The sequence below is a fragment of the Labeo rohita genome, chromosome 24 (genome assembly GCF_022985175.1).
Source record: "Labeo rohita strain BAU-BD-2019 chromosome 24, IGBB_LRoh.1.0, whole genome shotgun sequence".
In the NCBI taxonomy this organism is placed as follows: Eukaryota; Metazoa; Chordata; class Actinopteri; order Cypriniformes; family Cyprinidae; genus Labeo; species Labeo rohita.
The window spans coordinates 12,553,533-12,569,302 of NC_066892.1; the positions used below are offsets into that span (position 1 = coordinate 12,553,533).

At 36.0% G+C, this 15,770-nt stretch overlaps 1 protein-coding gene across 1 annotated transcript; it reads right to left on the reverse strand.

Moving 5' to 3' along the window:
* Positions 1-5,395: 5,395 nt before the first annotated feature.
* On the reverse strand, positions 5,396-15,404 carry pex2 (peroxisomal biogenesis factor 2). Its single transcript, XM_051097558.1, has 2 exons — positions 15,236-15,404; positions 5,396-7,628 (listed from the first exon to the last, which is right to left on the reverse strand). Exons 1-2 carry the CDS (start codon positions 15,237-15,239, stop codon positions 6,646-6,648), a joined length of 987 nt encoding a protein of 328 aa, XP_050953515.1. The 5' UTR covers positions 15,240-15,404; the 3' UTR covers positions 5,396-6,645.
* Positions 15,405-15,770: the final 366 nt, after the last annotated feature.

Here is a 15,770-nt window from a genome sequence, read left to right on the forward strand (position 1 = left end):
TTTTCTATCATAGAGAAATGTTCAAATATTAAAGATTAACGGAGAAGTGCACTTCCAGAACAACAATATACAGATAATGTACTCACCCCTTTGTCATCCAAGATGTTCATGTCTTTCTTTTTTCATTCGTGAAGAAATTGTGTTTTGTGAGGAAAACATTTCAGGATTTTTCTCTATATAATTGACTGATATGGTGCCCTGTGTTTGAACTTCCAAAATGCAGTTTAAATGCGGCTTCAAACGATCCCAAATGCGGTTGTAAATGATCCCAGCCGAGGAAGAAGGGTCTTATCTAGCGAAACGATTGGATATTTTCATTAAAAATATACAATTTAAATACTTTTAAATTTTAAACTGCATTTGGGATCATTTGAAGCCGCATTTAAACTGCATTTTGGAAGTTCGGGGCACCATATCAGTCCATTATATGGAGAAAAATCTTGAAATGTTTTCCTCAAAAAACAATTTCTTTACGACTGAAGAAAGAAATACATGAACATCTTGGATGACAAGGGGGTGAGTACATTTGGGTGAGTGGACATTTGAATTAAATGTTGCTTAGTCAATATCACAGTAAAGTGTAAAAATAATCGTCAGGCCGTTGGCGCCCTCTGCAGGCATTTGTTATAATGCGTAATGTACGTTAGCTCTATTGTTTATAATACATAATGTATTTGAACAGTTTTGTTCAATAAAAGCATATGATTATTAATAATGAATAATTATTATTGCCTCATTGCTATTATATATTAATTTTAATTCATTTTAAAGGCTATTGTTCACTATTTTTATTACTCCAAAAAATTATAATTATCTGATTACTCGATTAATCGTCAGAATAATCGACAGATTACTCGATTACCAGCCCTAAACCAGTGCAACTACTTTCAGCAATCTTTTTTATTCTTAACAGTTTCAATACATTTCAAATAAAATGTAAAAAATCATTTTAATCTTTTTTTTGTTCTTTGCTTTATTTTTTACGCATGCTACGTTTATTTTTTTCCATGCATTTTTATGATTGTTTTGAATTTTTTTTAATGTAAAGCACTTCGAATTACCATTGTGTATGAAATGTGACCATGGACCACAAAACCAGTCATAAGGGTCAATTTTTCAAAACTGAGCTTTATACATCATCAGAAAGCTAAATAAATAAGCTTTCCATTGATGTACAGTTTGTTAGGATAGGACAATATTTGGCTGAAATACAACTATTTGAATATATGGAATCTGAGGGTGCAAAAAAATCAAAATATTGAGAAAATCACCTTTAAAGTTGTCCAAATGAAGTTTTTACTAATGCATATTACTAATCAAAAATTAAATTTTGATATATTTACAGTAGGAATTTTACAAAATATCTTCATGAAACATGATCTTTAGGTAATTTCATGAAAGAAAAATCAATAATTTTAACCCATACAATGTATTTTTGGCTATTGCTACAAATAAACCCCAGCGACTTAAGACTGATTTTGTGGTCCAGGGTCACAAATACGCTATATAAATAAACTTGCCTTGCCTTAATGATTAATAATAATAATAATAATACATTTTTGAGCACCATATTAGCATATTGGACTGATTTCTGAATGATGTAATTACTGCTGAAAATTCAGCTTTGCCATTAGAGGAATATTACAATAGAAAATGTTATTTTAAATTGTAATATTATGGTATTTACATTAAAAATGTGACATTACAAATCTAAGATGCTGCAGTGCTGTCTCTTCATATTACCAGGTGACACGTCTGAGAAGAGAAGGTATCATTCTCTCCTGAATCGCTGTAAAATTCCCTTGAGATGGGATGACTGTCATTAGGGCACAAGTTAAACATCTTTAGATGGCTGCACGCTACATTCTTCCATGTGCAAGGTTTCAATCAAACTTGCTATTTGATTATCAAAACTTTCAAAGCACTTTCGATTTGTCTTAAGCCGCAGGAAATTCAAGGGGACATCTGGAAGGATGTCTGCAGATTATTTGCAATTTTGTGTGTAGTAGACATCAATGAGAGGCCTGCTCAGACTTTGGCTGGAACCCACCTCACCTCGGGCTCATTACAGCGCAGACTGGGCCGTAATCCCCCTTAATTCCTCGTTGTCGTTCATTCTCTCTTTAAGCCACTCTAGTCCGGCACAGCCAATGAACGGAGGGCCTGTGGAGGCACACAGGTATTGGCTTTTCCTTCCAGGCATGCAGTCTGTCTTTGTAGTTCTCCACAGGAGTCAGCGAGGCTATCACTTACCGTGCCAAACTCATTCCCTCCACCTCAGACGTTACCAGCAGATAATGTCAGTGCCAGACTTGCATTCATTAGCATCAGCCTGGAATTGAGAGGCCCTGTGAGAAAGAGCAGGAAGACATGGCATTGAGCTTGTCCGTTAAAAGGGGGTTTCTTCAACTATAGGCACTTTCATGTCCCAAGGAATGATTTTTATGAAAAAGTTTTATCTTGGAAACCATGCCATGCTTCATTTATTTTTGCTAGTTTTCAAATGCCTTTTATGTGTAAACTATTGCTCTGCCCTTTTCTGAAGTTTCAGAATAAAACATTATAAAATGTATTTAAAAAAAATGTATTAAAAAGAGAGAAAGAGTAATTTTATTTAACTTTTTTATGAAAATGATCACTAGAAAATCATTAGGAAAAAATAAAATAGGAATATCTCAGCTAACAGAGGACGTTCTCAGAACTTGCTAACATTCTCTCAAAGATATGAACAAACATTCTTACAGTAACATTAAAGGAGAAATCCACTTCCAAAACAAAGATTCACATATAATGTACTCACCCCCTTGTCATCCAAGATGTTTGTCTTTCTTTCTTCAGTCGTAAAGAAATTATGTTTTTTGAGGAAAACATTTCAGCATTTTTCTCCATATAATGGACTGCTATGGTGCCCCAATTTTGAACTTCCAAAATGCAGTTTAAATGCAGCTTCAAACAATCCCAAATGCGGTTGTAAACGAAGCTGCAGCCGAAAAAGAAGGGTCTTCTCTAGCAAAACGATTGGTTATTTTCATAAAAATAATACAGTTTATATACTTTTTAATGTCAAACGCTCGTCTTGTCTTACTCTGCCTGGACTGTTTTTTTCCGGTTCATGACAGTTAGGGTATGTCGAAAAACTCTCATGTTCTCTCTCAACTTCAAAAATCATCCTATATCGCTGTTTTACCTTTTTTGTCTTTCTTCAGTCATAAAGTAATTGTTTTTTTGAGGAAAACATTTTTCCATATAGTGGACTTCTATGGTGCCCATGTGTTTGAACTTCCAAAATGCAGTTTAAATGCAGCTTCAAAAGGCTCTAAACGATCCCAGGAATGAGGGTCTTATGTAGCAAAACAATCTGTCGTTTTCTAGAAAAGAATTAAAATGTATACACTTTTTAACCCCAAATGCTAGTCTTGTCTAGCTCTGCGATGCACATGCGTACTGTGTAATCCGGGTCAATACAGTAAGGGTATGTTGAAAAACTCCCATCTCATTTTCTCGTCCAACTTCAAAATCGTCCTACATCACTGTAGAGCTTAATTCTTAATTCATAATTCTTAAAATGTTTTCCTCAGAAATCCTTCACTCCTTTAATAGAATGTTCATTCAAACCACGTCCTTTCCTTTCCTTTCCAAAGTTTATTTGTCTTTAATAATGCTCTAAAACCTATCTATTTATTAAAGCCAAGTATGAATCCTATCAGGTTAGTGTTTTTAAGCATTTTACATTTATTCCAAAATAATAACTCAAGGCAGTAACAATTTTAACCATTTGTAATGTTTTGGGTCATCAGTTATCAAAGCTTGGTAAATATTGGTCCCAGACACAGCGATTTACTTTAAATTTCACCAAGCTGATTACTTACTAAAAACTCCCACAGATCATGTTTTCATGACATTTTAAGTCTTATTTGACGTAACAAAGTGGTTATATCTAAGTGTGTGAGTTGTTTACTTACTTTTTTGAGTTAGTCTTTAACGCCATTACAGTACTGTTCATTCAGACTGATTCACGAAAGCGGAACACACACGAACACAAGAGGCAGGATTTATCACAGGAACCAATCACAGCCGAGCATAACCAGTTACATCCAGTCATATCGCGATGGAGGCATTGCCTACTCTCATGTGATTCCCCCCCCGTCTCGCTGTAACTTTACCTGCAGGTGTGGCGGTTGGAGAAAAGTTTCATTAGAAAAACGAGTGATTTATACACTTTTTAATGTTATATTTTGTAATATTGGCGTTGTTTTATTTTTGTACTACTAAAATTTTCCTCATCCAATATTCTGCCTCCAATGCCTCATCGGAAGAAACGCTGCTGGAGTATTATTTGTTTAAAAATATGTTTTAAGGGAGTTTTCATAGTGCGTAAGGCCAAAAGTGGCAATAGCTGAAGAAAACAATTTCAGTATGTGCAGGCTTTATGCTAATAAATCAATGCAATTATGCAATTTTACAATACATCAATGCAATTATGTATTTTAAAGGTACAATATGTTTGGAAGTTTGACTGAAATAAGAAACTGGGTCAATTACGGCAAGAGATACAGATGGCTGTTTGTTCGGCTGGTCCGAAGTGAACCATTTATGTTGAGAAATCAGCGGGTGTCAGGAAATGTATCTTTTTTTGTCTCATTGATTCCCCACATTCCCGGTTTAGAGTGCAAATGCCCTTCCAGCAGTGAAGAAACACAGATAATTGGCCACTGTTGACAAGTTGGTCCAGTAGCTGTGCTGGATTTGCTTTTTAACCATGAACTTTAGGTGATCACGTTTAGTTAGGAGTCTGGAGCGACACATGGCAATGAACTGCTTGAAGTATTTTATCTTAGATGTTTTATTTGTTTTTAATGACTTTTGCCTTGCCCAGACAAGCACACACGAAAAGTATGAAACAGAGTGTGTTTTTCAGTACGCTATAAGCTACTATTTAATTAAGGAAAGAATAGCCTCAAAGGGTAAGTACTAGTATTATGCAGACTAAGATAGAGCTCTTTAATTCCAAACCTGTTAATCAGAGAACTCAACGCCTGACATCAAAGGATCAAGAATGTGTCGATTGTAATGAGCAGGATCACTCATCAAAGTGTGAATCTGGCCTTGTCCACTAACACCCATGTATGCAAAAAAAAAAAAAAAAGCATGTGGGCAATTGGCAAAGTAAATGGTGTCAAAGTCTGAAGATTTTATTGCTGATTGGAGACAGTGCAACCCTGAGTGTAAATGAGATTTGGAAAAGATGAAGTGCAAAACGAGAGCAGAAAAATGATAAAATTCTTTGCGTATAACTCACAATGTGTTTGAAAAGCTTTGTATAATACACATTATATACCTAAATACGCATTAAATACGTATTAAAAATATATAGCTATCTGTATCTTCTTTTATTTTAAAACTTTAATGCTTTAAACAACTATCAATAAATTAGTAGAGGAAGAATAATAAACAAATTAATGCTTATATTCAGAAAAGATTTAAACTTAGGTTTAACAGAAAGCAAATGTCAAAAACAACATAAATATGCAATTCAATAGCCTATTGTGTCTGGTATAGTGTTTTACAAGATTATATTTGGATGCTTTTGAAGTCATTAAACAAATGTATTTTGAAGGACAGATGTTCCCTGGACCTGATCAATGTGAAAAACACCAGAACCATATGTTGTGTATATTGTAAATTGGCATCCATTACTGAACATTTCCAGAACAGTGGTGGCAAATTCCTTTAATCCTATGAAACAAAACAAAGAGTATAAACATATGCTGTTGCACATTAAATATCTTTTGAACATTTTACATACGTAAACTTGGACAGTTCTGGATAGAGTGAGAGCTACACTTCTTGGTGGTCCCGTTTATTTGACCATATGCATAATAACGTCAATGAACCCACATGAGGGCAGACCGGTGTGCCATGTTCCCAATTTTCAATTCTTTGTCATGGTGAACTTGAGAGCAGCGATTACAAAAAAATGACAAAATCTTGCAAACCACTAGACCCCTCGTGCCCAGAGAAGTGACTGATTGCCTTCACAATGGGCAATTAAAGCAATGTGGTCTGGGGGAGAGAAAAAAAAAAAACCCTGAAGTGTGAGTTTCCAGCAGGTCTGAGTCCATTCAGATGTGTTTGGCCTGAGGCATGGCTCACTGGAGAGAGTTAACAGCAGAATAAATACCCATCTTTGCAGTCATTATTAGGCTTAGAGCATAATATGCCCGAAACTTGCATCTGTCCTACTCTGGTTTGTTACAGTTTACTGGCGTATTAAGAAGGGCCATGGAGATTATGACGGGATGTCTGTCAATCTGCATCCAACCCAACTACCCCCTGGTGCTATCATGGCCTCTCCTTGATCTTGTGCAAATTTCTCCCTTCATAGGGGATGAGGGGAATTGGATCGTGCAGGCAGTTGAGCAAAGCTTGTTTTGATGTTTATTCATTTGCTCAGCGCTCAATCCGAGAATGCAGAAAAGTGGACCTCTGATACACAGTTTCTATCAAACTTTAATGAGGCGGAATAAATTAGCGACACAAATGATGTTGTTTTAGAATTTTACATCATTAAGTTTGTCTCTTTGTACAAAATTCTGCATATTTCATGGCAACAAATGCTTTCATCAACCAATCTCTGTGATAAACTCAAGTGTTCAACTTGGTCTCAAGTTCTCCTGCTGTATCCCAAGCCGGGGTTTGAGGCACAGTCTCAACTCCTACATGAAGCCTGACTGGCTCAATCGTTCCAGTCTCTGCGCCACATTTGGGACAGGTAAAGCAGATGTCAGCGATTGTGTGGCTTTTGAGGCAGTAGTAGCAGAACACGTGCTTGCAGCCGGCCGAATGGGGCATCGTGGGCCACTCCCCGCAGACGGCGCACTCAGTGCAGTGGGTCTCCTCTGAACCTTCCGTTCCTCTTAGTTCCTTCAGTGGGGAAAACAGAGCGGTGACGCTGGTCTTCAGCTTCCATACGTTTACAAGCGGCAGCAGGAAGATGAGGAACTCGGCAAAGCCGTGCCACAATAGCTCCCGGTTCAAGAACTGAAAGTTGATGTCTCGTGGTCCCTGGGGTCGACTGAAGACGGGTTGCACTCCCAGCAACCTTTCAGTAAGTGTCGGATAGGTTCCTCTTTGGAGGAACAGTAGGAAGTTGACCAGGCTGGCCACTTTGGCAAGGCCCGTCAAGACGCCGAGTACCTTGCGGGCCTTGCGTGCGTTGGATTCTGCAGGGTGGTTGAGGAACAAGCTATGGGAGCGTTCTCTCAGCCACTTTTCGCCGACTGTCAGCAGAGCGAACCAGAACTTCTGTGGCCGGCTCATGGGCCGGTACTTCTGCCCCGGGATCTGAGCGTTCTTGTACCGGATATTGAGCAGAGATTGGCCCACGGTGGCACTGTTAGAGTAGACGGTGAACCTCCAAAGGAGGAGCTGCAGAAGGGCCTTGAGTTCTGGTTCCACAGGGGTTAAGAGTCCAGGCTTGAAATGCTGGAAACATTGGGTGAACTGTGACCAAACAAGCTGTTCCAGTGCACCATCCAGTTCAAAAGCATCCAGCTGACTGATTCTCAAAACCCGAGATAAAGGGCTTGGGCCGGCCTTGGCGAAAGGCTTGTCACCTCCAGCTCCAGCTACAAGCAGAAGAAGCAAATGGTTATGCATTTTTGCATTTGAGTTGAAATCACTTTTCACATGTAAAACCCGTCCTAAATTCCCTTTTAGCTGCGCAGGGCAGAGGCACAGGAGGTCTTACGCTGTTCCCTCTCGAGATTCAGTCTGAGGACAAATCACATCACAGGAGATTATCCCAACAGCACAGGCTTGGAAAGGCAGTAAACATCCGCTATGTGGAACTACTTTACTTTGACGGCTTTTTATAAGGGATCTAAGAACTGTGACGTTTGGCAATTTTTCATGGAATGCGTTTGTATCGGACTGAGTTTATCTCTTTAAACGTGATGGTTAAAAAATGAGAGCCAGGGGCTGTGGTGACCACCTCTTAGCTTAGGACTGGATTTGGACAATATCTGAAATAAATTGGCTTATGAAAATTGCAGGAAGCATCTCCAAATCTTTAAGGAAAGTCTTTTTTCAATACTTCAGGTTCATCTGTGCCTAAAACCTTCGCCCATTTACGAAAGGAAACCGAAATGGACAATAAAAAAAGGATGCAGGGTGTTCATGAATCAGTTGAAAAATTATCTGCTTTAAACAGATGTTGGAAACTGTAGTTATGCTCATTGTATAATCAGTCAAAACGTCCCCTTTTAGGCTGCGGATTATGTTTCATACGTGTCGAGGCTTACCGAGCAGTTCAATAGTTTCTCAGCTAAGGAAAAAATCCTTCACTGCACGGCGGCACTCGGCCAGGTGAGACAAATCATTGCAGCAGGCCACTCTGGGGATACGGCTTTTCCACGTTCTCGTCATAGGCTTTTATTGAGCAGTTTACAAGTTATGAATGAATATGTTTTATTTGAGAACATAATATTGACAGCAACCTATCAATAGTAATGTGACTATTGTCAAGGGCCTGTCAATAGTAATGTAATTATGATTTAGAGGATCACATAGATGTTAGCTCGGGCAAGTAACATCTCTTATAGGACTGCTATCAATATCAGGATTACTATTGACATGTTCTCTCAGACTCAAAGTACTTGCCAAATATATAACAACTAGACACTTTTGTCAATGTGCGCTGCCTATAAAAATTAAGCATTTGAATGTACAGGGCTTTAACCGGAAAGCTGAAAATCTATGCTTCTTATGTAATCGGCCAAATTCGTAATCAATGCCTGTGTTTACCTCTATTGTAATCAGAAGACCTGGACTACATGGAGCGCAGTGATTCATACCCGTTTACAGTGCCACTACAGTGCACTTGAAAAAAAAAAAAAACAAAATCAGTGACAAATGATGGCCTAGCTAAAACAATAGTAGTCTAAATAAACTATTGGACACAATACGTATATTTGTAAACTGATTTTTTCATTAGCTGTATATTTCAACAATATGCCTGCTCTGTTATTTATAACCCTGCTGCAATTTACAGTTGAATTTTCTAGGAAATGGAGCCCATCTTCAAGCTGCAAAATGGATGGGGAACACGCATATAAGGTTATATCAGCCAAGTCAAGGTCCTGACAAGCAGCCTTAAATGACAAATGCCTGACACCGGCATGGGCTATAAAACATGTTCTCCTGAGGCAGCCCACTGGAGGCTCAGGCCTGCAGTTCTGCAACTGATAAGCTGGGTCACAGAGTCACCTTGGGCTGAGCATTACAAGGCAGTAGGCCATGATATTCCTGCAGCGACTGGACAATTTGGAATCTGGAGATTTTTAGGAAGCCTGTGGTTACGCGACCTTGCTTTTGACATTCTGTAAGCCTTTGCATCTTTGGGGCAAGACTTTATATCTGTTTATTTAAACAGCAACTGATTTTTACATTGCTATTGTTTTTGCTATGTATTATATTATAATATAGTATAGTATATTACACTACCAGTCAAAAGGTTTTGAACAGTAAAATTTGTATTGTTTTTTTTTTAAGATTTTTCTTCTGCTCACCAAGCCTGCATTTATTTGATCCAAAAGCAGTAATATTGTAAAATATTTTTACTATTTAAAATAACTGCTTTCTATTTAAATATATTTTAAAATGTAATTTATTCCTGTGATCAAAGCTACATTTTCAGCATCATTACTTCAGTGTTTCGTCTTCAGTGTCACATGATCTGTCAGAAATCATTCTAATATGCTGATTTACGGTTCAAAAACTTTTTTGTATTATTATTATTAATATTTAAAACAGTTGAGTAAATTCTATTCTTTGATGAATAGAAAGATCCAAAGATCAGCATTTATCTGAAATAAAAAGCTTTTGCAACATTATACACTATACATATATACATACATACACACACACACACATATATATATATATATATATATATATAATTTTTTTTACATATATAATAATAATTACATAATTACATATATAATAATAATAATAATACATGTTTTTGAGCAGCAAATCAGAATATTAGAATGATTTCTAAAGGATAGAAGGTAATGAGCTAATGATGTTAAAAAAAATCAGCTTTGAAATCACAGAATAACCATTTTCTATTTGAATGTATGTTAAAATATAATTTATATTTTAAAATGTATTCTAATAGAAAATGGTTATTTTATGTAGTAAAAATATTTCAGACTTTTACTGTTTTTGCTGTACTTTGAATCAAATAAATGCAGGCTTGGTGAGAAGAAAAAAAAACGAGTATTATTACACTATATTATATTATATTATATTCTTTAAAAGTTTAGGGTCAGTAAGAATTTTTAAAATGTTTCGAAGTAAGTCAAAATACAGTAAAATGTAATATTACGAAATATTATTCAAATTTACAGTAAATGTTTTTCTATTCTAATATATTTATTTATTGAATTTTAAGCAGCCATTGCTTTAGTCTTCAGTGTCAATGTTCAATTTTGATCAATTTAATGCATCCATGCTCAATAAAAAATGTAATTTATTTTTAAAAAAACTGACATTTGCATAGTATTAAAAATATTTTTAAAAAAATGGTAACACTTTACAATAAGGTCTCATTTGTTAACATTAATTAACGCATTAACTAACATGAACTAACAATGAACAAATCTATTTTTTTACAACATTTATTAATCTTTTTTAAGTTAGTTAATAAAAAATGTTCATTTACAGTACATTAGCTAATGTTAATAACAGAGATGCAACTTTAAATTTTAATAATGTATTAGTTTAACTTAATAGCAACTGACATTAATGAATACTATATAATTATTGTTCATGTTAACCAATACAGTTAATGTTAACAAATGAAACCTCATTGTAAAGTGTTACCATAAAAATATATGCATTTGCCCAATTTTTCAGCGCCTTTTATAAAACTGAAATCACATGTCAGAGGGGTTTTATGCTTCTTTTCTTAAACTTGTCACTTTGTATTTCCAGAGGCAGATGAGGTGTCACTCATTCAAAAAAACCCTGTCTTAAACCTTCACTGCCTTTAATCATCTGAGTGATTAAGGTTACAGAGCTCCGGCGCCATTTTCAGCTGGCAGAAGAATTAGTCAGTCTCCTTGTTTTGCATTCAACTTTTAACTCTGTCCCAGAAGTATCTGTTTTATTATGAACACTGATGGCTCTGTCAGTTTCTGAATTTTAAAGGTGATGTCATCCTGAAATGGGATTACAGGACTGCTAAAATACCCGTCCTGTGACCGTTCTAATTGTTCTACGTCTGTATCATAAAATATGAATGTCTGCAAAAGCACTTGGGGTTCAAGGTCTGGTCCTAATGTCTCATCAGACTGCCCCATTTCTCTAATTACCAACGAATCGCGAGAGCCCCGGTCTAACAAATCTTAACGTCTAAGAAACAGCAGCTAGCTCTGACACAAAAGATATGCTTTGCTAAATCTTGTTTGCACAAAATGTAAATTATTTAAAAGAATTAATTGATTTTGTGAGTATGAAGGTGGAAGATTTAAAGCCTTAAGTACAGAGTTAGGCAGAAAAAAAAAAAGCTTAAAAACTCATGAAACATTTAAAGGCTGAGGCAGCAGGAACGACCGCGGAGAACAGTTAATAAATGAGAAAATTGTGAAGATGCATATTATGGTGTACAGAGGGCAGTCAGGCTTTGCTGTGTCCACATAAAGGATCTCCGCTTCAATACATTTGTCTTGTAATTTTTCATCACCTTTATGAGATGATGTATTTGCATAAAAAAAGCATTTCACCTTTATACGATAATCATTTTCTTCTACTTAAAAAAAAAAAAAAAATTAGAAGCAGCTACAGCAAACTCACTATCCTTATTCCATGACACTGCCCTTAAAATCATGTTTATGTACGAGAATTGTTTTTCTTCTCACCCTCGTCCAGATTTGGCTCAGCAAGGCCATGTAATGTAATAATGAAAGGCTCCCTGTTTATATAAAAGCAGCAACTTTGTAAACATTTTGCCTACAGATGGAAGAAAGACTTAAGCTCAGTTTCAAACACATCTGCAAAACAACTCAACAATATAGTCTGCTTTTTAAATTTTAATCCATTTAAATGCAACACTGGCACAAATCTATAGGCAACCTTTTGACCTGGGCTGAGATCATACTGCAGTCTGACTTTACCTCCATTCATTATGTTAAGTGTGCTATGGTCCACTTAGAGCTCAATCAAATCCGCAGCAATCAGCTGTCCTAATTTTGTACGATGACGGCATTTCTGATCACTCTAAAATTTCATACAAAAATTTACACTCTAAAGTCAGTAAACGTGCATCTCGTAAAGTACTGTGTTAATATGAATTAATTTTCCGTATTGATTTTTCACAGCTGTTTTGCATACTGGTGTGTTTTAGGGTTGAAGGAAATGCCTATAAACTTAATGAAAATTGAACCAGTAATTTTCTGCTAGGACATTATCCATTTTTCTACAGATTTTTTTTTTGTTACAGTGCTATAACGGTTCCACTTTGTTTTACAGTGCATGTATTTACAGTGTACTTACCGAAGCACTGGGTAATATAAGGTAACTACTTGCGTTAAAGAGACAGTTCACCCAAAAATTAAAATTCTGTCTTTAATGTTGTTCCAAACCTGTAAGACCTTTGTTCATCTTCAGAACACAATTTTAAAATTAAGATATTTTTGATAAAATCCAACAGCTTTCTTACATAGAGAGCAATGCAACTACCACTTGTTCACAATGCAAATTAAAATCTGTTCAAAGATAGTAGGACAGCCTCTTGAAAAGTTATATGAACTTTCTTATCGTAAGAACCTCTTAAGGCTGGCTAAGAATATTGTTTCTAATCCTAGTCATGTATTGCATCATGAATTTGTGCTTTTACCATCTAATCGTCGATTTAAAATACCAAGATTTAATCGAGTGAAATTCAAACATTCCTTTGTACATCAGGCTGTCCTAGAGTTGAACAAGGTCCATATGAAATGAAAACAGCAGGAATTTTTTTGTATTATATTGTATTTGTTGTGTTTATGAATTGTTTGTAAAGAGAGTGTAGAGTGTAAACATACTGTTATGCAAGATAAATTTCAGACTTAAATAGTTTGACAATAAAGTTCTATCTATCTGTCTGTCTATCTGTCTATCTATCTATCTGTCTATCTATCTATCTATCTACCATGTTCAAGGCCCAGAAAGTTAGGAAGAATATTGTTAAAATACTGTGACTTCAGTGGTTCAACCTTAATTTTATGAAGCTACAAGAATACTTTTTATTAGCAAAAAATACAGAAATAACGACTTCATTCAATTTCTTCTCTTCCGTGTCAGTCTTCGACATATGTTCACAACAGTACCACGTCGCACTGTGAACAAGCCATAGTGCATCTGGGTTTGACGTCAGAACAGCAGTACCGCACGCATACGTTGTGTTGCGTTGAAGATTAAAATTATGGTTGAAGCACTGGTTTCACATGGACTATTTTAACAATGTCTTTACTACCTTTCTGGGCCTTGGAAGTGCCAGTTGCATTGCTGTCAATGCAGGGTCAGAAAGCTTTCGGATTTCATCAAAAATATTTTAATTTGTGTTCCAAAGATGAATGAAGGTCCTACAGGTTTGGAACGAGTTTTCATTTTTGGGTGAACTATCCCTTTAAGGTTAGATTCAGGGTACATCAGGAACAGGATTGTAAAATAAAATGCAACTGCTATAATTTTTAATTATTTGGGCCATTAAGTCCAAAATCAAAGTTTGAAAAAAAAAAAAAAAAAAATTTTTTTTTGCAGTTCTGAACAATGGTATACATATAAAAACTAAATGTTATAGAATAACTCCCAAAAAAGTGTAATTAATTGCAGAAAAAAAGGTGTTCGGTAGTGATGTTCCTTAAAGGAGAAGTCATAGATTCACATATAATGTACTCACTCCATTGTCATCAAAGATGAGATTTCTTTCTTTCTTCAGTCGTAAAGAAATTGTTTTTTGAGGAAGAACACTTTTCAGCATTTTTCTCCATATAATGGACTGATATGGTGCCCCGATTTTGAACTTCCAAAATGCAGTTTAAATGAGGCTTTAAACGATCCCAAATGCAGTTGTAAATGATCTCAGCCGAGACAGAAGGGTCTTGTCTAGCGAAACGATTGGTTATTTTCATTAAAATAATTCAGTTTATATACTTTTTAATGTCAAACGCTCATCTTGTCTCACTCTGCCTAAACTGTTTTTGTTCTGTTCATGTCAGTTAGGGTATGTTGAAAAACTCCCATCTCATGTTCTCCCTCAACTTCAAAATCGTCCTATATCGCTGTTTTACCTTTTTTGTTAAGGGTGTTTGATCTTCTTTGCATGTTCACTTTGCAAAGACTGTGTCAGTACCTCTGCAGTGATGTAGGATGATTTTGAAATGATTTTTGAAGTTGAGGGAGAAAATACGATTGGAGTTTTTCGACATACCCTTGAGCCTGAATACACAGAGTTCAATGAGAGCAAGGCAAGATGAGTATTTGAGAATAAAAAGTATTTAAATTGTATTTTGTTTATGAAAATAACAGATCGTTTTGCTAGATAAGACCCTTCTTCCTCGGCTGGGATCATGCTGATCATGCTGTTGACAAGGTAATGCCCATCTATTATGGTTCTAACAGGTGTGCAAATAGACCTGAATGGGACGAAAGTGGTGAAAATGAACACACTAATTACAAAGTAAACAACTACCCCACTCCGGCACCATCACATCTGGTCAAGCCCAAATATAAATGAACTGGGAATGACCGGAAACACCAAATGATCTGTAAGCTTGTGGTTTGAGGATCTGATAAATAATAATCTGAAAAGATGATCATTAATTATAATACCATAATCACAGTTGGTAATAAATAAACTAAAAAATAAATATGCTACAGTTACTGTATTACTATTATTATAAATCTTGATATTATTATTTAAGCAATGTAAATGCTTAAACCATAAACGTGATGACATCTAATGCAGCGTGGTTTTAATATGCTAATGTTAATACAAACAATAAAAATATACAACAGAAATGTTTCAAATATTATGCTTTGATAACACGCACGAATCTAATATTAGATTGGCTGGGGAGGAAACAACGCTCTGTCCTGCACAAAACTAAATGCAACTTGATACGAAATGTTTAATCAAATGTCTTTTCAACTGAGATTTGACAAGAGCAAATAAATATAGTATAATTACCCATGATCAGACTGACAGTCCACGATCGGACTCGGAACTAAGGCGCTATTCTTCCTCCTTTTCCGGGTTTTTCTCGGTTAACCCCTCCTTGAAGCAGATGAGCCAATTGCAAATTGCATTTTCTCTGCACCCTTGATCACATGCATCCAATCGCAATATCTGACTGAGCGAGGCAAACATGAATCGCGTCGCGCTATGCATGTGGGAGAGGCGTTGCTTCACGCAAGTCTTCATGCTTTGGCGTATGACAATAAACCGCCCAATCAAAATCGATAGCGTTGTTCCACAGCATGTTTCAACCAATCGCTATCAAGCAGGGGCGGGCTCTAATGAACAGCATGCGTTCAGGGCCAGGCAAAGATTGTTTGTTACAGAGGGGTTAGGGAAGAAAACAAGTGAAATGCTCATATAGATGAGCATTTAGACGCCGTGATAACACGGTTTATTAAATGTAAAGCAGTAAAGCATTTGCTATAGTTTTACATTTTGTTTTCCCTAGAAACCGTCGTGTCGAATGGGCAACTGTTCTGTTAAA